We start from the raw sequence: 22,903 nt of genomic DNA on the forward strand, positions 1-22,903 counted from the left end.
GGAAATGCTAGGCCAAGATTTAATAGTTTAATAGGTCATTAAAAATGTACAGCTTGTTTTTTATAATATAAATCTGCATATTCTCCTTATTCAGTGCAGAAAAATACTGTATAACAGCATGTGACACAAACTGTTACCTCGTGGCATCAGATATGTGCATAAATGGACAGAAGGCATGATGGGACCAAAACTCTTATACAGATGGGAAATATTGTCTTTCTATATGGTAGTGGGCAGGGTGTAAATCACATTCCCACAATACCCAGTACAAGCAGGACAGTTTCATGTCATGTTGCATGTTAATATGACGCAGCAGTGTACATATTTCCAGAAAAGCCAAAACCACTAACACTTCTTGTCTTTTCTGTGAATTTTCTTGCAGTATTTCAATGACCTGGTTTTTGAGTAAGATAGGAAAGATTCTGGACAAACCAGTCCCTAACAAAATTCAAGGTATATTTGATAAAATATAAAACTCAAATGTCTTTTAGAGCATATAAAGAACCATTTTAATATATGTAACTATGCCATCACTGTCCATATATAAACATATATTAAATAGGTAATAACTGATTTTTTAAGCACTGTCATTGAAACAAAAATAAGGATATATAAAAAAGGAAAATAAGACAATGACAAATAATTAGAAAAAATGTACAAGAATTTGAGTGGCCCTGCACAGCCAGCAAGGGATCTGGGAGGTGCCAGCTGGCAGGCGGCCTGCAGGGTCCCTGGGCCCCTGCCCAAGTGCCGAGCTCAGTTAGAGTGGGCCTATTAAAAAGTGCATCATTAATGGCAATTACGAGCAAGATAAGTTGTGCCACATAGTGCCTTGCAGAAACAGAAGTACCACATAACCACACCCATCCCCTTGCCCAGAGACGCAGTCATGTGACCACTTGTGGATTCCTGGTTCTGAGCTTCTCCCCTGCTTCCTGCAGGTGAATGATAATGGCAGGCGGAGACTGGCAGCTATATCTGATGGGTGGCTTGCTCAACAGGGCTGTCGCAACTGTGCTGCTGTTTCTGTTTTATCCTGTGCGCTCAGGAAGTGGAGGGGGGCGAACAAGAGAACAGCCCTTCCCAAACACCCAACTGTCCATTTATACTGGCATTATATGGGCCTTCCAGAAACACAAATCCTGCAGACATTCTCCCTTTTTTATCCAAAGGAAATTGCCATAAAGGAATGATAACTTAGAAGGCAGCATTCTCCTCTCAGAAAACCACTGAGTTGCAGTTAGTGGTCCATCAACCCCTTATTGGATTTGTCCTTGATGACTCAATCATGAGGAGAACATTAGGGACAGCTTCCTTGACACTTCCAAATGTTCTTTAAGTTTAGAGGTAGGCAGCAGATCTGAACTGTACTCTGGGAAGTAATCAGAGAGGAGCCGGGGAAAAGAGTGCATCTGGATGAGGCGTGTTCTCTAGAAAGATGGACTGATCACACTGGGAACTTCACCATGAGTCACTAACAGGAGATGTGATTAAAACATGAGGGTGATCACTCCATTGCATTTGTAGAACACAGAGAGGGACAGAGGAGGGGGGCTAGCTGAGGTCAGTGGAGGTCCCACTGATGACTCGGAAAACATGCAAGGAGTTCTGCAGAAGAGAACGCATCATGTCGTCCTGGAGGATCTGCAGAGAACAGAGGGAGATAAATACATTATAGATTCAACCAGGAAAATGAGCTGCAACAACACAGTCATGCAAACCAAAAATGAAAGAAGATAAGTGAACAAACTCAAAATTGCAAAATGCAACTGAGAAAGACCACACACTGAAAGACCACTAGACAAGTTAAATAATACAGACAAAACATGACCCGACACACACGGCAGACACAGCAGCAACAGGGATGTGGGCAATTTCCATGCAGTTTGAAGAGAAAAATATGGAAAGCTAAGCAGAGACCTTCCTTAAAAATCATCCTTCTTTACATCAGAAGAACCTGACAGCATGTTAGAATGGAAAAAAGGACAGCAGAGTCAGAAAGTTGTTAGGTTCTTAGGTTCACTATCCAACACAAGTTTTTAAATGATTTTATAACCATATTTTAATATCAAGATCAGTGACTGGCAGCTGCAAAAAGTGTAAAGACATAAACACATATATTAAATTATATATCAAATATAAATCACTAAGCAACTATGCAAATAAAAATACAATTATAATGTTTCTTAATGGACCACCTTGAGCTCCTAGAACAACATCTCGGCTTAGATTACATAAGTGCCAGGAAGCCTTCTGGTATACAAGAGTGTATTCTTTGCTTGACAAAATGCTGTCTCAGGGACTGCTCCTTCAAGGACATAATGCTTTACATAAGGTGAATGCTATCACTAAGAAAAATATCATTCGTCATTCCAATTACATCAGCACCACACCAGAACTCTCCACCTCAGGAAGCAAGTTCGGTATGTAGGTTCTTTTGGTGTTTTATTGTACTGAGCAGGGTGAGGAATGACTGATTTTACCAGTTTTATCCCCACTGCTGGATAGCCTGGAACACGTTACTGGTCAAAGTGCATTTTATGGGTGTGTGTTGTAACTGCCATCACATGCAGGGTGTTCCCTTGCCCCTACACTGCCTGGGATAAGCACCAGGCTTACCCTCACCCTGTACTGACATACAGTACAGAGGACAGGCATGCAGATGGCTGGACATCTATGCAATGTAAACAATCACGCTATACACATTGTAGTATTCACTGACATAATAGATGATATTGAAATTTGAATTTAAAAATACTGGGATAAATGATAATATTGAAGTCCCTGCCCTCCCACACACACATACACTTGGCACCAAGTGCAGCACTTAATATTTTATAGTAGAAAATAAAGTGAAAGTATTAAAAATCAATATACGAATAATCCACTAAACAGCCAGCATTAGAACTTGCTGACGGGGTGGGGAGTTGATTAGCAGTTCTGATTATCATTTTAGTCTCTGTGGAAAATGATGGAATAATGGGGCAGATTTAATTATTATTTAAAAACAGGCCATCTAAAACCATCTAATGCAAAACTTTTTACACACGAACCACCTCAGAATGTATTATGCCCTCTGTGTACATTATGCTTGATCATCAAGAACATTTTACTGGGTAAGAGCTTCTGTTATTTTCTCTCCATCCTAGTGTTTGCTGCATTGTGGGATGTTGCAGAGAAATTTCATCACTCTATCTTTTTACGTTTTTAGATGTTTAACTAGTTTGAGGTGTATGAACTTGATGTCGTACCTCTTTAGACATTGTGTGGTCCCGTTTATTTTGCTTGCTAACAATATCACTGATACATTGTCACGTGGTATCTTTTATTGGACTTGGGACAAGAGCACTGTACTGGACCCCAGACTGATAATATGGATGCACCCATATCTGGGAATATACGTTTGAGTATATATGAATGTCAGACTGTTATACATCTCCCCTCTTAGGAGATGAGGACCAAAATGCTGGTAAATAACCAGTGAGTAATTAGACATATTGTCAGCCAACTTGGTCCAGTTTGAATCTTGTCTATTAGCTTTTCAATAATATCAGCAATGCATAAAATAAGTACACAACGAATCTACGTTGATTTGTATAAAATATTCAGGTTAGCTACTAATTGTAAGTAACTACAGTGCATTAGCAGGGCCGCTCGCCTTGGGATTCCCACAGTGGGACCCGACAGATGAAGAAGCCACCTGGGACACATACTAGGGTCGGCACCTATTCACCATTTCCAGGAGAGATTAATGGACAGGAAGTGCATTCTCCCCCCACTAGATTTGGAAAGTGGTTTTTATTCTAATTCTGATCCTGACCTCTTTGTCCATTACTCCAGTAGAGCAGACACAGCTGGGCTCTCATCCTGCTGGATGGGGAGAACATGCCTTGGTGTGGCTTGCCAAGACGCACGTCAAAACAGTGTCATGCAAAATGTAAATATACAGTAGCTTTGTGGTGTTTTATTAAAAGTGACATTAACACTTTTCAAAGAGGAAAGACTTTGGCACTCAGAATGACTTTTGTAGATGTTCAGTGCCTCAGCCTTTCCTAACTTAGTCTTTCTTTACAGAGTGGCAATGCATGTCAAGCTAGATTGGCAAAAACAGATTTAACTTGCTTGGCGCCACTTTTTATGCTCCACTGAAAGACAGGATCTGTGTATTCGAAGCACTTCTGAGCTTGTTTGTTCACATCCACTCTCTATTTAACTGATGAGAAGCGCGATGATCAAATGTTCAGAGAATATGTGCAACACTGCTCCATCTCCCTGAAGACGTCACTGCTTCTGTTTAACAGACATGCAAAGTGACGATTCCCTGTACAACAATTGCTGGGTTTTGATATTCCTGAAACTCACCAACTTCTGCTTGCTGCTTCCTCAATTCCCTGAACTGCTATCAGTTGACTTCACTGTGTCCTCTCCTAAGGGTCAGCATACTTTTCATACCTTGCCAGGCATGGACCTGCCCTGTTCTCTCGATTGGACTTTCCTCCCAGGAACTCTTACAGCCATTGCAATACATGCTTGATGTTAATGACATGGCCTCCTGCTAACAGCATAACTGTACTGCTCTAAAGTGGAAGCATGACAATTACCGTACTTACTATATAAATAAGGACACAATAACCTTATCATAAGACACTAAGCATTAACTTCTCTGTTCAACTGTACAGCATGAACACAGCAGAAAGTAAATAGGGCTGCTCGATTATGGAAAAATTCATAAACACAATTATTTTGGGCAATATTGCGATTATTTAACAAGATTACTCACTGACTATTGAAATATCATGCATTTATTGATTTTTTTAAAAAAACGTGTCTTTTTAACAGTGGATTTCCTTGAACTCTAAATATAATTCAATGATAAGCAACATGTGCTGGTGCAGCGAATGAATGCTTTGGGCACGTTCTGGGTGGTGCTTTAAATGCTGAAAAACCTTTGCAGATGCGAAAGAAATAAAACAGGGCTGGAAAGGGGTTCACTGGATTCATAAGACAAGACAGAACGGGAGCATCATTGTGAAACGAAATGCGGCAGAATGATCGTTTTATCTTGACTATTTTGTTTTGACAGTTGTTGGAACTTGTAACAGAAATTAAAATTCCATTAATCACCCAAAACAATATGACCCTAACTATAAAGTTATCACATTTATGCACATACTTAGCATGTATGTAGATTTCATGTCAATATTCACTGACACCCCAAAATGTTCCATAAGAACATAAGTAATTTACAAACGAGAGGAGGTCATTTGGCCCATGAAGCTCGTCTGGGAAGAACTTAACTAATAGCTCAGAGTTGTTAAAATGTTATCTAGCTCTGATTTAAAGGAACTCAGGGTTTTCGCTTGCACTACACTAACAAGAAGACTATTCCATACTCTAACTACACGCTGTGTAAAGAAGTGCTTTCTTAAATTCATTTTAAAATGTTCTCCTGCTAATTTCCACTTATGGCCTCAAGTTCTATTATTTAAACTAATATTGAAGTGGCCATTTGGCTGAACAGCATCCAGGGCCCCCCTTAGTCTCCTTTGCTCGAGGCTAAACAGATTCAGCTCAGCTAACCTCTCCTCATAAGACATTCCTCTAAGACCAGGAATCATTCTTGTAGCCCTACGTTGAACCTTTTCCAAGGCAGCAATGTCCTTTTTAAGGTATGGTGACCAAACCTGCACACAATATTCTAGGTGGGGTCATTCCAAGGAATTGTATAATCATAGCATCACCTCCCTTGGCATAAACTCCACACATGTAATCCAACATCCTATTAGCCTTTTTTATTGCTTCCTCACACTGGCGAGATTGGGATATGGAAGCATCAACATACACACCGAGATCTTTCTCATAATCAGCTACCTTTATTTCAGTGGAACCCATAAAATATCTGTACAGATGCTCCTCTACTTGCGAACGAGATACTTCCGAACAGTCGTTCGTAACTTGAAATGTTCGTAAGTCGTTATTCAACATCATTTTAAGGGTATACAAAGAACTAAGTACAAAGGGTAAGTACAAAGAACTAGGATGCTGGGAGTACGCACGCTACGCTGCTGGCGTGGCAGGACTAGTGGCCAGAAGTCATACTACGTGGAACTGGCACGCAGAAAAAAAACTTGATTTTGCGGACAGGAAATGGGAGCCCAAGGAACACAATTTGGACTTGCAGTCCTCTTCGTTTGTCTGAGAGTTCGTAAGTTGAAAGTTTGTAAGTAGAGGAGCGTCTGTATTTTATATTTCTACTCCCTGTACTTGTAAAGATGTAAAAGTAAAGTATCATCATCAGCAATGAGAAATGCATCCTGCACAAAACCCCTGGCTATGGGATTCATTAAGAGAGGAATTGGAGGCCAGATACTGCATACCTGTTCATGGATGATGTCTGACAGCTCCTTCACCATGTCCTTAAAGTTAGCTTTGAGGCCCTCGTGGTACTCAAACTGATCTTCTTTGATCAAGCGCTCGTTGATGTCCAAGGCCACACTGCATGACTGAACAAAGCTCCTGCAGTAAGACATCATGAAGAGTCATGAGGAACAATATGATGAAAAGTAAATATCAAAATAAAACACATTTTTTGGAAAAAACTTTTTGCATTATTTACAATTGAAATATCTTTGTTAGAATTTAATGTAAAGGGTACAGATAGAAAATCACATTGTTCCACAATGGCTTGAATATTAATTTGTTTATAGTAGTGGAAAATAAAAACTAAAAAATAATTTCTCGTACATATCTATGCGTAGTGATGTTGTTTAATTAAAGCAGTGCTCCTCAACCTGGTCCTCGATGACCCCCAGCCAGGCCATGTTTTTGCTCCACCATAGCTCAAAATTTTTGGGAGTTGAAAAGGAGCAAAAACAAGGACTGTCTGGGGGGTCCACAAGGACAGGGTTGAGAGACTCTGATTCAAAGTATTTTGTCAGGCCTTAGTTTTAGGCTAAAGTTTATTATGAAGTGTCAGGCTTCATAATGATAAGCAACATGTGCTGGTGCAGCGAATGAATGCTTTGGGCATGTTCTGGGTGGTGCTTTAATTTCTGAAAAATCTTTGCAGATGCCAGTTGAACAATCTTGCAACAATTGCCCTCATTCTCATTGTTTAATTGTAACCAAGATTAACTGTTAGCCTTTAGCACTGCTTTCACTAGTAGAGCTAAGCCAAAAAAAACAAAAACAAAGCATAAAGATAAGCATTTACACAATTTGTTTGGGTAGATAAAACAATAAAATTACTATTGAAAATGATCTTCCAAATCTAAGGATCTCCGCCCCTTTTCTGTAAGGCAAGGTACAACCCAGGACAGGGCGCCAACCCATCACAGGTCACACATGCACACTTATGGGCAATTTGGTAACTCCACTTAGAATGTTTTTGGACTTGGGGGAAACTGGAGTACCTGGAGGAAACCCCACGATGACACGGGGAGAACATACAAACTCCACACTTGGGGCCTGGGCAGAGAACCAGGTCCCAGAGGTGTGATTGAACAGTGCTAACCACTGCGCCACCATGCTGCCCCACTTTAAGGATCATGATTAATAGATAATTATAGATAAATGATTATTTTGCATAGATAATAAAAGCAAACACTCTAGAGCAGTGTTTTCCAACCAGGGACCCACAGACCCTGCTTCCTCCCAGCTGTTTTTGCTCCCTCCCAGATTCCTGCCAGACAGTCCACATTTTTGCTCCCTCTCAGTTCCCTGCCAGGGTTTGACTCATTGTTCATGTATTTATAATGAACTTACCTAAAAATCTCTTTGAGCTCCTTAACTTTCTTGGTGCTATATTGGCTGGATTTGGCATCATCTAGGAAAGCCCGAGCATAGGCCATGGGACCAGCATTGACCTGTCGAACAGTGGGAACAGACCCTTCACCTTTCAAAGACACCTTCTTCTAGTCTTAGTGATGTTCCATATACTAACTCTGTTCAAATTATGTCAGAAACACAAGCAATAACCCTAGGGACACAAGAGCAGTGAAACACATCCCTAGTCCCTGATTCAGAGCATCGACTCCCATCCTAGGTGGTGCCAGAGCACTGACTCGCGTCCCATGTAACATTAAGGGTACCTGCACGCTGACACAGCCCTGCAGCTTCAGCTGCAGCTGAATCATATCCACTTCTGTGCTGGAGCAGAGCTTCTGCAGCTCAGCCGTACGGTCACGCATCTCATCAATGGCAACATCGATGGGCTTCAACTCCACCTGCTTCTCCCCCACCACCTCAATCCTCTTTTTCACGTAGGGAAAGGTGTTTGCAGCTGGGGGACGGAGGGGACAAGCATGGTCCGTGACTTTAACAGATTCCTTGAAGTTTCTCAGTCATGGTAAATACCGCAGACGTGAAAGCTAAGGGTGCTTCTACAGGTATTTCACATGATACATTTTTAACAGCATTTACAGATGAAGATGATTTTGGATGAAAATCCTTTCCTAAGAAATTGCTGCAAAAAAAAATACATTTTGAGAGAAACTCATTTTGATTGGTTCCATTCTTCATTCTTGTCTTCTAGCTGAGAGAAACGTTTTCTGTTAGGTTAGATATGGGTAAGAATAAGGGAGTGGACATGGACATTCTTTGGCCGAGTTTGCTGGTTTGGTTCATCCCCACCCCCATCCTAAATCCCCCTGTAGGGTCTGTTGGGGAAGGAATTGTACTAAACAAGTTCATTATAATTATAGCCTTGTGCACCGTGTAATAGCCTGTGTACACTTTTTTAATTGCAGAATGTTATTTTATCTTCGCTTCCTTAAGATGTTTACAGTATGAAAACTATGCATTTACAAAAAAATTATAAAATTGCTTCAGTAAGCAGAGTTTATTATGCTTTCCTCTTTTGGGGAACACTCAATCTGTGGAATAACTTACTTACAAATACTGCCAAAACTACTAAAAAAGCCACAGACACAAGGGGACATTCCTTCATATTAAATAATGTTGCACACATGACTATTTAAAGACACTCGCAATGGTTTTTTAGTGTATTTTTAGCTAACATCTTGACAGTTGTAAGGAGAAGCACAGTATCTTGAAGAATGATATGCATACTTTTAACTGGATAAATAACTAGCAAATATTTGTTCAATAAAATCACATGCTTAATCCTAGAAAAAAATAATTAACTGGCACTTAGCTACTTTGTCTATGTGATAACATGTCCAATCCCTTTATGAACTCTCTGTGACCTACTTGATAAAAGTTGGAAGATGGATACACTGATAGTCTGTTAATAGACTATCTAATTTTGAGTTCTATAAATACCTTAGACTGAACCTGAATGCCATATTTATGTATATCTCATCAGGTTTGGATGACTGGTCCTGATGGCTTTAACTGACCTATTGACAATGTCCTCCTTTACCTGGGTTCTCATAAGCTTAGCACTGCCCCCGCCACACATACTTGTGAGCACTGTCCTTCTTTTGCACTGCTCCTCTACACCACCATGCTTCTTCCCAGACAGGGTGTAGGGCGTCTCGAACACGAAACGGTTAATGTTGTGGCTTTTCTCAAAGTCTGTCTTCCTCTCAGACAGGTCCTTCTCATCAAAGTAAGGCTTCACGAAAGTGACCTGGATGTAAGCAAACTTTGAGTCCAGCTCCTTGGCATTTACCTGATGGAAAGCATTAAAAAAGTAATTTACATTTGTGCACAGAGCAAAACGGTCATTGGGTTTTAATAAAATGAAACAGAGAACATTTACAGTTTATGTATGTGAATGTTGGGTCTGAGAATGAATGTGTGTGTGAGCGTGCCTTGGTGACCTGGCCCACATTACTGTTCTTGCTCCTGATCATTACCATTTAGTGACTCATTGAGGTTTCTGTTGATTTTACTCTCCCAGTGACTCAAGACCTGAGATTCCACTGAAAAATACTTCTGCTTCAATAATTTCACACTTAAAGTGTAGCTGCACTTTGTCGGGGGTTTCCCATGTATTTGTACTCCCCCACCCCCACTTCCCAAGTTGCTCTCTGTGTTCTCACTGTCCTGCTTGCCCAAAAAGGGGAATATCCAGATAACCATCTGCCTTACAGTCCCCATGGTAGCTGGCTGTCCTCACACTTTCCTTAACGTTCCCCTTAAGGACAGCATTCATTTCTGGAGAAAACTGACCTTGTGGGGTGTCCTCACATTTATCATGTTTTGTAGTGCCCACTTGTGCGTCTGAGAGTGCGTGTGTCTGTATGTGTGTGCATATGTTAATGTGAGATTAAGTGTGTGTGTGCGCGTGTGTATATGTGCATGGGTACTGTGTATATTAGTGAGACCTTACTTGGATCCTCAGCAGAACATCTGTTGTTTACTGAGGCTCACACAAAAAGAGAGACTCGCATAAAACTAGAATTTTCAGAAAAACCACACCTTACTGGAATCCTGTACGATCTTCACATTTTCTACTCCAAATTTGTCACCATACAGAGCAAGCAGGCGGTGGGAGATTTCAGATAAGCCAGTGAGCTTTGGCTCCTTGTAGATGTACTCCTTCCCATCCTCTTCCTCAAAAAAGCCCTGCGGGCAAAATGGGTCTTCATCAGAAATCCAAAACCCCCAGAATGTCACTAGGAAAAATTTCTTTTTAGAAATGAAGTAACGCTAGGCAGGGACTGTGAATGATGGAGTGAATCTGAATGTTCAAAAATAAATTATTAATATTGGAACCCCGAATGTATGACACATCAGATGAACATTTAATTTATGTGCGTATATACAGTTTGTAATCCAAGTTTGCAGTAATGGGTTTGGGAAGATGCAACATCATACACACCACTTTGGAGGGAAGAGTAAAGCAGCTGTTTTATTTTTCCTGGCAACATATGCTAAAAGACAGATGTGGATAGTTTAGATCCAGAAAGTTAAAATTCAGACCAAGATTTTGTTTCAACAAACCAGTTAAATACTCTGGACTTTGACTCTTTATACTCAACTGGTTAGTTGAAACAAAATCTTGGTCTGGATTTTTACTGGATTTTTTTTTCTGGACTAGAACTAGCCCCCGTGTATAAATAAAATGTTATTCAAAGGACTGGCCCACAACCCGATGAGTGATAAGGACTTCATTTATTGTTGAAGGTACACTTGAAATTCATGACGTGAATGAGTTGCCAGAATATATACTAAATGTGAATGTAAACAATATCTTCTCATGTGCTTTTAAAAGGGATTTGTGTTAGTGTCTATGGAGTCAGGTTTTTGGGCTGCGAGTCCACAGAGGGTCTCCACATAAAATATAACTACTCTGCATCACTCAGTTGGCCATTAGGCCATCTATAACCAACAAATTCATACTGAGCTACCCTGAACAGGCCACATAAACCTGTCCCTAAGCCATTCTGTGCAGGCCTAACTCACACATCTACAGAAAACCACAATGTATTAGCCACACCAACACTTCCATAGAGGTCCCATCTTTTAGTTTTTAGACCACACCCACCCAGAATATTATAAGAGAGAGGCCAGACTGACCTGTCCATAAAAGGCCACTCTGAAGAATGTTCCCAGCAGCCTGCGACGCGTCTGCATGACCTCCAGGACCTTGGTGTAGGCGTGCTGCAATGTGTCGTACAGTCGCCGCAGTTTCTGTAAGATGTGAAAAACACGTCACTGGTTAATGCTGATTCCTGCTCATAAAGGCCAGGTACAGGACAAGAAAGTGCTAAGATCCTACTTATAATATAAACAAAACAAAATGTACATGACTGGTAAAGGCTATCAGGGACAGATCAGGAATACACTTGTGATGGCCACACTGCTGGGTTAGCTAAGACTCTCATGCTAAAGCTTGCTTAATGTATCCATCCATCCATCCGCTAGGGCTGGACCCTATCCTAGAGAGTATAAGGCAGAAGGCAGGACAGCACACATACACAAGCACACAGTAGGGCCTGAATAGCCTTTCTGCATGTCTCTGCACTGTAGGTAGAAACTGTAGTATGAGGTTGGATACAAACACCATCAACATGTGTACTGCTGTTCAGGAAGCACACCATAGAGATGTCAGACACAGCAGCCGTAAAGCAGTGCATAAGCATAAATGATTTCCTGAAAGGACAGTAACTGCTGGATCCATTTTAACTCCCAAAAAGGCAGAGGAAGACAAGATACAAAGATAATTGCTGGTATGTAAGGGGATAAATTATGAGCTCCTGCTCCACAGATCTATACAATCTGTAGATTGGGAGATGGCAGTCCAAAATAGGGGAAGATTTATAGGTAAAACTACCAACAAATATTGCAGCGTGGAACAGAAAAAAGACATAGTGTTTTTCTCTTGTGTGGAATGATAACACAGGGCTATGGAAATAAACAGAACTAAGACCAGAACAGACTTTAGCATTACTTGGAGCAGTTCTACTTCTGGCCAGACTTAATGTCCCGATAAGCACTAGATGATTGGATTATTTAAAAGGATACTTATTGGATCACATTTCATCATGTCTTACTATGTAAATAAATCTAACACATAAAAATTTTATGCACTTGTAGAATGTGAGAGAACTACTGTCACTACTACTTTCCTCCCACAGTCCAATAACATTATGTTTGGGGTGTTGCTAAATGCTAAATTCCCCATAGTGTGTGACTGTGCATGTGTCTCCCATAGTGTGTGACTGTGCGTGTATCTTCCGTAGTGTGTGACTGTGCGTGCATCTTCCATAGCGTGTGACTGTGCGTGCGTCTCCCATAGCGTGTGACTATGCGTGCGTCTCCCATAGCGTGTGACTGTGCGTGTGTCTCCCATAGCGTGTGACTGTGCGTGTGTCTCCCATGGTGTGTGACTGCATGTGTCTATCTGCCATAGTGCATGGTTGAGCGTGTGTCTCTCATAGTGTGTGACTGGGCGTCCGTCTCCCATAGTGTGTGACTGTGCGTGTATCTTCCATAGTGTGTGACCGTATGTGTCTCCCATTATGTGTGGCTGTGTGTGTATCTCCCATAGTGTGTGATTGTGCATGTGTCTCCGATAGTGCATGACTGTGTGTGGATCTCCCATAGTGCATGATTGTGTGTGTGTCTCCCATAGTGTGTGACTGTGCGTCCGTCTCCCATAGTGTGTGACTGTGCGTCCGTCTCCCATAGTGTGTGACTGTGCGTCCACCATACCTCAAACTCATGCCGCTTCTCATAGACAGGAATGATGAGCTTTGCAATGTGGGTGATTAGTTCGTATCGCTCGGATTTCCACAGCCCATCCACACACACCTCCAAATGCTCCACCAACACTTCCTGTGAAGCACATCATTACTATTACATATGGACAGAGTGTCAGCTTCCAAAGCTGCGTAATGCTGGTTGTTCATTAGGGTGGGGTGAAAAAATCAAAAATTCCAATAGCAATTTCCAATAGTGCAGAAAAGTTGTTACTGAACCTCGTTATTAAACATGCAAAATATCTTTGAAATAGGTTAATATTTTCAGGTTCCGCAACGAGATCGAAGTTTTCACCTGTCACATCAATGCGCAGATCCACGCTACTTATCATCCATATTAGTGATGCTCCGATTGATCGGCCACCGATCATGATTGGCCGATATTGGCTAAAAATAGCTTGATCGGCGAACCCCAAAAGCGCCGATCAAAAAAGCCGATCACTTGATGTAAATTACTCGCGCGACTTTTTCACACGTGCATGCATGGCGCACAGGTAAACAACAGCAGAGCGGAGCTTACTAGTGGCAACATGAGTTCTCACGTCTGGAAGTTTTTCAAAGTGTCCGATAAAGAAGTAAAGTTAGCCGTTTGCAATGTATGTCGTGATGAAATCCCTCGAGGTGGAAGCAAGCAACGGCATTTTAACACCACTAACATGATTAGGCATCTTAGAACACGCCATACACCTGAATATGCCGAGTATGAGAAAGTAAACCACTCTACTCTCAGGGAACATTTCATGTGTTGACCCTGGAGGTGTCAGGCAACAGTGCTGACCAAAGTGTCACTGCCCCTCCTTCAGTGTGGGGCGCCAAGTGTCAAGTGCTTGATTCTTCAAGATCTTGACTGTAGCCTATTTCTACAGTTTTTTTTTTTTTCAATATAGTTAATTTAGAGTTAGTTTCATTTCTACAAATGGTGCAAACTCTGCTAGATTATAGATAAAAGATTCCCATTCCCCTGCCATTCTGTGATCGGCAGTGATCGGCAATCGGCAGATCATGATCTTGGTGATCGGTAATCGGTGATCGGCCCCAAAAATGCTGATCGGAGCATCTCTAATCCATATCATAACGCAATGTAAAATTGTTCCAATTTAATACAAGAACCTAAAAATTGGTCAGTGACAATAAGTGGGAAACGACTCATTCAGAAATGTGGCGCTCAGGAGAATGCTTACACTGACATACTGGCAATATACACTATCCATTATCTATACCGCTTTATCCATCTGGGTCTTACCAAAAATATTGGGACACCCCTCTAAATCATAGAATTCAGGTGTCCCAATATTTTTGGTAATATAGTGTATCTAACCATTTTGACTGTCATGCTTAATACTTTTCATTTTGGTGGCACTGAGGAACAATTTTACATTGCATTATGATATGGATGATACGTAGCGTGGATCTGCGCATTGATGTGACAGGTGATTAATCGTAATGCACGTAGAGCCGCAGAGCGATGTAATGTATGTGTATGGCTGATACCCAGTAAAAATCTGTGTTACCTGAATGTTAGTATTTTGTTGTGATTATCATGTTGTGACAGTGCACAAACAACACCGATGAATGCCAAAACATTCATGTCAAACACACCAGTTTCAACACTGCAAGGTTCTGCATTCCAGTATGTAACGTTCACTGGCAAGAGAAAGCACTCACATGCACAAGTAACTTCTGTAGATCTCAAAAGACAGTACAATAGCAAACTAAAACGTCACATAGTAAAAAACAATAAAATGGCAATACAGGAACAACATTACAAAAAAATATGTAAGGTGATTAATCGTAATGCACGTAGAGCCGCAGAGCGATGTAATGTATGTGTATGGCTGATACCCAGTAAAAATCTGCATTACCTGAACATTGGTATTTTGTACTGATTAACATGTTGTGAAAGTGCACAAACACAACACAGATGAGTATAGATAATGGATAGTGTATATTGCCCATTGATGTCACAAGTGATTTTGATTTTTTCACCCCACCCTATTGTTCATTCAGAAGATGACGTCAAAATAGCAGGTTTTTATCACATTGAAGGGAACATTTGGTCCCTAGTGTAGTAGAAATATAATCCACACACACGCAAAGACACACACACACAGATACTGTATATACAGTGCCCTCCACAATTATTGGCATCCCTTGTAATGATCTGTAAAAAGGGTTAGAAAAAATCCACCATTTGGTGAAGTAGCTTCATCTCACTCTGGAAAAAATGAGAAAAATCCAACCTTTCATTAAATAAATTTATTCAAAGAAAAACAAATCCTTCATCGAAAAATAATTATTCTTAACAAAAAAATCGTGTGCCACGATTATTGGCACCCCTGGAAATTAGTGAGCACCATGTAACTGAAGCATGTTTCCCCTGTAAATTGCACATCTTTCAGTCGATTGGAGTGAAGAGGAAGCTTCAAGGTGTAATACATGACTTCCTGAATAACTAGGGTACAAATATTAGGTGACATAGAGTCCAAATTCCCTTAGTCATCCATCAACATGGGATACATAAGAGAACACACAAACCAAATAACGAAGAAGTGTGTCAGGGAATGGGTATTAAAAAATAGCTACTTGCCTGAAAATGCCCATTTTCTACTACTGTAGGAAAAATACACAAAAGTGGACACCAACTGGAACTGTTACAAACCTCCCTGGAAAAGGACCCAAGTTTATTTTGCCCCCACGTACAGTGAGGAAAATTGTAAGAGAGGCAAAAAATCCCCAAGGCTCACTGTTGGTGACAGAGTAAGTAAAATCTTGGGGTTACCACGTCTCCAAAAACACCATCAGACGCCACCTTCAGATTATTTGGAAGATAAAAAAGCTTCTTGTTTCAGTTAACCACAAACATAAGCACCTGGAATTTGCGAAACACTACTACAGCTTTGACTGGAACCAAATTAAATGATCTGAAACAAAAATGGAGCTTTTTGGCAATAAACATTCAAGGCGGGTCTGGCATAAAAAGAAGGGTGGCTATAATTAAAAGTACCTTATCCCAGTCGTAAAATATGGTGGAGGTTCCTGTGATGTTGTGGGGCTGTTTTTCCTCCAAAGGCCCTGGAAACCTTGTGAGGGTACATGGCACTATGGACTCCATGAAATACCAGGACATTTTAAATCAAAATTTGGCTGGAAACTCAAGCTGGGACATCATTTGATCTTCCAGCAGGACAGTGATCCTAAACATACGTCCAAATCAAAACAAAAATGCTGACCACGGAATCATGCCATGACCATCTCAGTCCCCTGACCTGAACGCCAGTGTAAATCTGTGGGCTGAGCTGAGGAGGAGAGTGTACAAGAGAGGACCTAGGACCCTGGGTGATCTGGAGAGATTCTGTAAAGAGGAATGGTCTCAGATACCCTGCTCTGTATTTCCAACCTTATAAAAGAAGAAGACTCAGTGCTGTTATACTGGCAAAGGGAGGCTTTACAAAGTATTAAATGCATGGGTGCCAATAATTGTGGCACGTGCTTTTTTTTTATAATTTCTTGAGGATTTCTTTTTCCTTCAATAAATTTATTTTAATGAAAGGTTGGATCTTTCTCATTTTTTCAGTGTGAGATGAAACTACTTCACCAAAAGGTGGATTTTTTATAACCCTTTTTACAAATGTTTACAAGGGGTGTCAATAATGTGGAGGACACTGTACCTCAGTGTAGTAGATGTCCTGAATGCCGGTGTCTTCCTTCATGGCCGCTTCCTCCTCAGTGTTGACAGTGATCTTCTTAAAGGCCACCAGGCCACTAGGGAACGCTTCTGAGAACAAATAAAATAAAACCCAATACATTTGTTTACACTTAATGTGCAAAAAAACTACTTTATTTCCCTCTGATTTCCCCATGGTAACTTATGATAAAGACAGAAACTGAAGGATTGAGAAACTATCCTGATAAATATGAGACATATTTCCTGTTTGCTGTTATTACATAAAATGGTTTAGCTTACAATTTGAATATGCTTACTGCTTATTGACAACAAAAATATGCTGTGGCTTAAAAAATGAATGTGGCCTAAAGTTGGACTTAAATGGCACATAAAAGCTCATTTTTTCAATTTTATACTGTAAATTATTGATCCATTGTAAAAGTATACACGCTTAAAGGGTGATTTTCATTTCAATCCACCCCAACATCAGAGAGTGTATGAGAGGGTGTGGCTTTAAAAACCAGAGTCTGGCGGACACTGGTCTGCACAAACCCTGCAATATTGTTCGCCAAAGCATGTGGTCACATATGACTTTGCATAATACCGGCAAGACTACAGGAAGCCTTTTCTCTTTCAAGTGAACTGAACCAAACACAAAGCAGATGGGCTGCTCACATTGTGTGATTTATAAGGTTGCCAAGGTATCGTCATGGCAACTCAGGACATACTGTAGGGAGGTGGGGACAAAAGAAAAGGCCTTACTCTTCCGGTACAGGTACTCGGCAACCAGCGCAGCGATGTGGATATAACACATGGCAGCCTGTGGATACAGTTGACGTTAATTGTTAGCACTTTGTTATTCATTTATCCGGCTGGCAAAGCTGTGTGTACTGAGTGCGCTAAGACTGAGTCACGTCTCCCATGCATGTCCGAACATGAACCTACAGCTTTGTAGTAAGGAGCCAAACACTGCTGGAAACTGTATGCAGCTCCTGAAGGTGTTGTTGGTTTAGGGCTGTCCTACTCACTCACTCACTCAAATACATACACTAATCTACAGAATCATATGGCACCAGCTCTCTAATTTATCACAGTTTTCAGAGGACAAGCTTTTGGCCTGAACTATTAAGAAGTTGTTTCAGCCTTGTAGCTATGGGGTCGATGTACCATGCTGTCTGCTGCCATTTGAATAGAATTTGAATCACTATCTTCTGAGATAAGCTGGCCACGCATAATGCTGCATATCTATAATGGCCTTCCGGTTTAAGCTCAAGCAAGGTGTCATTCGCTGGCAATGCAGAAAATCTGGTTTGAGCCAGTTCCTGCCGTTGTTGTATGGTAAAAGCAAGTGGCCTTTTCTCGCCTAATAGTGAATTTCCCTATTTTGATTATAAATATGTTTGATAAATTTAATTTGTACTTTTACGGTCACCCAGAATGACATTTGTAGGATATGCTGGTACCACTTCACAATAATGCTCCATTTTGCCACTCATAAATGGTAAATGGTAACTTATTAATTAAAAAACTGTTATAACTGTCTATTAATGATTTACAAAGCATTACAACCTAATTAATAACCTGATTGCATACATTCATGAACCCTTTATAAGGCTAGTACTGCTATAGCTCAATGAGGACAATAATGACATAATACATTATTTAATGTAAAATGTGCCACTACAGCACTGTGATAGCTTATTTGTTTTCCTAACTTCCATATAGCAGCACTCCTGCTGAAAATACACAGCTACAGAATAGTGAAGAGCTGCATTTGGGCTGTGAGGACTGGCCTGACGGGCCGGTGCTGCACCTCGGAGAAGTCGCCGTTCTTGACATGGGCGCGGGCCATGCTGTCCAGCCAGGTGCGGCGCAGCTCGGGCGTGCTGGCGTAGGAGCGGGCCAGGCTGTACTGCAGGTCCAGCAGCATCTCCGGGTCGCGCTCGTGCTCCTTCATCTGCGCTGTGGCCATCAGCACCGTGCGAATGCGCATGGTCAGGCTTTTCACCTCCGCCGCAAATGTCGTCGACTGCGGGTCAGGGGGGCACACACTCATTATCTTCCCTCACGTTAATGGTTTTAATACAGAGTACATATATTATAAACATAGGGTGGATACTGGTAAACTGGGACATTTTTTTGAAATTTTACTTTTTCTCTCACTAAACATATGATTTTAATTATAAATACTAAAACAAAAGTATTATTGAAAGCTCAAGAACTGAGCTTAAGTTTAAAAAACACAAAGGCAAAAATATACAGTATCAAACATGTAAGTTTTGCCAGTTTTCCCTATGTACCAATTAACCACTATCCACACATATGTTATGTAATAATGAATACATAAACATAAACTAACAGCTAAACTAACACCCTCAGAGGACAGGTGGGCTTTTAGGCCACTCCCCAACCCCCCCCCCCCCACCCACAGTGCGGTGAGCACAGGAGCTGTACCTTCATGGCCTTGTCGCTGTTAGCGAAGTTGTTGATGACAGACAGTGACTCCTGGAAGCGCGAGCTTCCCGTCAGAGCCACATCTGAGATCAACTGGCTGACGGCGATGATGATCTGACATGCCAAACAAAATGTCACAATGCATCACAATATGTGTTTGATAGATTTTAGAATTTTTCCATTTAAAATCATTCAATTCAAAAGGCCTTCCTATCTTAGTGACACCAGCTGTAATCTGAAAGCACATTTACTTGTTCATGTGCTTGCATGTGTTTGTATATATTGTTTTGTATATATGACCATGTATGTGTTCTTGTAGATGTGTTTATGCAGCAATCAAAACACAGGGACACTCAGTTCCTTTACGTCTGTGAGGACAGGAACAGCTGAAGGGTGATGAGAGAGCGGCAGAGAGACAGCAGGTGTGCCAACTGACCTGCAGGTGTGTGCGCAGGAAGGTCTTCCTCTTGGTATACTCAAAGTTGTTGCGCATGAGGAGGTAGAGCAGAGCAGCTGCCTCAGCACGCAGGGAGCTCAGCTTGGACACACAGCACTTGAGCGTCTCGTAGCACAGTGCTGCGCACAGTGTCACCCGACCCTTGAACAAGGCCAATGGAAACTGGCCCAGCACATGACATTACCACTCAGCACATTCATCAGATTGATGTTTGGGTCCACGACGACGCAGCCCCCCCACCTGTTATTACATCATGATTATTCATTCATCAAATACATGCATCACATTATGCATGTACCCCTTTACACTTCATTGTGAACCTGGATGATTGGGAGCCCCACCTTGCTGATGAAGCCTCTCAGTGAAGCAAAGACGTGCCTGAAGGCGGCCTCTGACTGTCCAACCTTCAGGAAGTTCAGGTAGATGTCAAACACTTTCTTCATCAGTGGGTTGTGTCCATCGCTTTCCAAAAGCTGGTTCTGAGGAGATCAATCGGTTAAGCAACAAATCAAAAGGTAACCAGCAAACTGTTGTCATCACAAACATCATAAATAACAGTGGCTTGGGTTATATCTAAGCAAAATCTTTAATAGTAGTTGTATTAATGAATGCGTTTTCAAATTATAAATGTGAATGTAATGTCTTTAGGTTCACATGCAAAGTGACAGTGGTATAAGCGTGTTAATGCACTGCAAGCAGCTGCAGAGGTAAGGAGTAACCTGGCATGCAGTCGCAACATATAATTTGAAAATATATAATGTATATATTGTCATGACTTAACCCTTACTTAGATAACATTCTTCAAACAAAGTTGTAATGTTCATTCTTGAGATTTTTAACAAGAAATTTTCTGGTCTTTCTCATGTCATCCTCAATATGAATGTTCTTAAAACTGGATTCTTTCTGCCACTATGGTATGAACTCATAAATCTTCACTGTAGAGAGAACTTGCATATTGTTTTTTAACAATGGCTACATAACTGAGTAAACACAGTGACAAGAGCACTGTCATGTGACATCAACTGACCTTGAAACTCTGAGTGAAGAAAGAGATGACATCCAGGACAATCAGACACACCTCCGTAGATAGGTTCCCCTCTAGGAGGGCCTGGTGGTTGATCTCGACCTCCATTGGCCCAGCTCCTAGGCCACATGCAAGAGAAAGTTGTTGCAGCAAGATAAGGGTCTGGTTTTGTAACTCGAATATGCAGATGTGTGACGTTTGCATGTTCTCTCTGCGTCACATGGGTTTCCAAAAACAGGACTCCTTAACATCTCTAAATTGGCTACAGAATATGCCTGCATGCGGGTGCAACTATGTGCCCTATGATGGACTTGCATCCTGGCCAGGATGTACTTCAGCCTAGGATAGGCTCCCGACCACCCTGTCACCCTGAGCAGAATAAGCAGTTAGAACATGGATGGATGGATGGATGGATGGATGGGTGGATTTAAGAGTACGAGTTCCTTAATAAGAAACCAAAAAATCTTCTGGAAAGCTCTGCAATGTACATGGAGAGCGAGGAGTTTCAGGTTAACACACCTGTACTGTTCAGGGATAAAGTTGGATTGAGGGGTAAATTACACACCTGGGTTCAGGCTGAAGGAGGTGTCCAAGGTACCGAACTGCTGGATTTTGGCCTGCATGAGGCACACGCGACCGCGCATGACTGGCATGGTCTTGGACTTTCTGTCTGGGGAGAACATCTTGGACACCCAAGCATCCTGGCCCCTGAACATGCATACACAGGCATACACAAAGCAGGAGCTTCATCACAGGCACCTGCTCTGCATACAAATTCTTCCTTTCAAAATATAATTAAAATAATTATATCTTGATTACAATGTTAATGGGTGATAATAAATGAAAAGCTGTTTGTATGACCCCACAACTGGCCCTATAGATTAGGGATGTAAATCACCATTGACTTCCCGATACGATATCATCAGGATACTTAGGTACCAATTCAATATGTATTACAATTCTGTAAGTATTACGAGTCTATGAATATCCTGATTCGATACTACGATTTCTTCTCATTTTTTTCTTCTTTAGAATTTTTAAACCTTGAACATGTAAAAAACACCACTAAAGTTTTATGCAATACCAACACAGCTGAAATGAATAAGAGTAAATATAGCACACTCCAAATCATTTTCCTCCTCAAAAAACCAAAGGCTGCATTTAAACAATGCCAAACAACTTCAAATATAACAGTATAAATGTTAACTTAAAATTAGAAGTTAACAAAAAGCTACATTTGCTGCTGTTATGGTATAAACTCTACTGAGCTTTTATGATTCTCCGCTGCCTTGTCTATCTCAGGATGATGTCTAGCAAAATGTGCCTATATACTCACCTAAAGGATTATTAGGAACACCATACTAATACGGTGTTTGACACCCTTTCGCCTTCAGAACTGCCTTAATTCTACGTGGCATTGATTCAACAAGGTGCTGAAAGCATTCTTTAGAAATGTTGGCCCATATTGATAGGATAGCATCTTGCAGTTGATGGAGATTTGTGGGATGCACATCCAGGGCACGAAACTCCCGTTCCACCACATCCCAAAGATGCTCTATTGGGTTGAGATCTGGTGACTGTGGGGGCCATTGTAGTACAGTGAACTCATTGTCATGTTCAAGAAACCAATTTCAAATGATTCGAGCTTTGTGACATGGTGCATTATCCTGCTGGAAGTAGCCATCAGAGGATGGGTACATGGTGGTCATAAAGGGATGGACATGGTCAGAAACAATGCTCAGGTAGGCCGTGGCATTTAAACGATGCCCAATTGGCACTAAGGGGCCTAAAGTGTACCAAGAAAACATCCCCCACACCATTACACCACCACCACCAGCCTGCACAGTGGTAACAAGGCATGATGGATCCATGTTCTCATTCTGTTTATGCCAAATTCTGACTCTACCATTTGAATGTCTCAACAGAAATCGAGACTCATCAGACCAGGCAACATTTTTCCAGTCTTCAACTGTCCAATTTTGATGAGCTTGTGCAAATTGTAGCCTCTTTTTCCTATTTATAGTGGAGATGAGTGGTACCCGGTGGGGTCTTCTGCTATTGTAGCCCATCCGCCTCAAGGTTGTGCATGTTGTGGCTTCACAAATGCTTTGCTGCATACCTCGGTTGTAACG

At 41.3% G+C, this 22,903-nt stretch overlaps 1 protein-coding gene across 5 annotated transcripts in view; it reads right to left on the bottom strand.

Moving 5' to 3' along the window:
* Positions 1–13: 13 nt before the first annotated feature.
* dock11 (dedicator of cytokinesis 11) overlaps positions 14–22,903 on the bottom strand; it is a 77,772-nt gene continuing 54,882 nt past the window's right edge. For 2 of the 5 annotated variants that reach the window (XM_072717122.1, XM_072717124.1), the window contains 16 exons: positions 21,337–21,479; positions 20,775–20,890; positions 20,089–20,226; positions 19,727–19,909; positions 19,291–19,404; positions 18,650–18,865; positions 17,599–17,656; positions 16,841–16,947; positions 13,126–13,248; positions 11,488–11,601; positions 10,387–10,533; positions 9,424–9,634; positions 8,091–8,281; positions 7,765–7,865; positions 6,378–6,516; positions 14–1,644 (listed from right to left, as the gene is read on the bottom strand). In XM_072717122.1, coding sequence (XP_072573223.1) covers positions 1,555–1,644; positions 6,378–6,516; positions 7,765–7,865; positions 8,091–8,281; positions 9,424–9,634; positions 10,387–10,533; positions 11,488–11,601; positions 13,126–13,248; positions 16,841–16,947; positions 17,599–17,656; positions 18,650–18,865; positions 19,291–19,404; positions 19,727–19,909; positions 20,089–20,226; positions 20,775–20,890; positions 21,337–21,479 — 2,191 coding nt within the window. In that variant the 3' untranslated portion in view covers positions 14–1,554. Of the gene's footprint in view, positions 1,645–1,920; positions 1,958–6,373; positions 6,517–7,764; positions 7,866–8,090; positions 8,282–9,382; positions 9,635–10,386; positions 10,534–11,487; positions 11,602–13,125; positions 13,249–16,840; positions 16,948–17,598; positions 17,657–18,649; positions 18,866–19,290; positions 19,405–19,726; positions 19,910–20,088; positions 20,227–20,774; positions 20,891–21,336; positions 21,480–22,903 lie in introns of those variants that run through there. The other 3 variants (XM_072717123.1, XM_072717121.1, XM_072717125.1) reach the window with 3 other exon arrangements.

Source organism: Paramormyrops kingsleyae, chromosome 10, assembly GCF_048594095.1.
Source record: "Paramormyrops kingsleyae isolate MSU_618 chromosome 10, PKINGS_0.4, whole genome shotgun sequence".
Taxonomy (NCBI): Eukaryota; Metazoa; Chordata; class Actinopteri; order Osteoglossiformes; family Mormyridae; genus Paramormyrops; species Paramormyrops kingsleyae.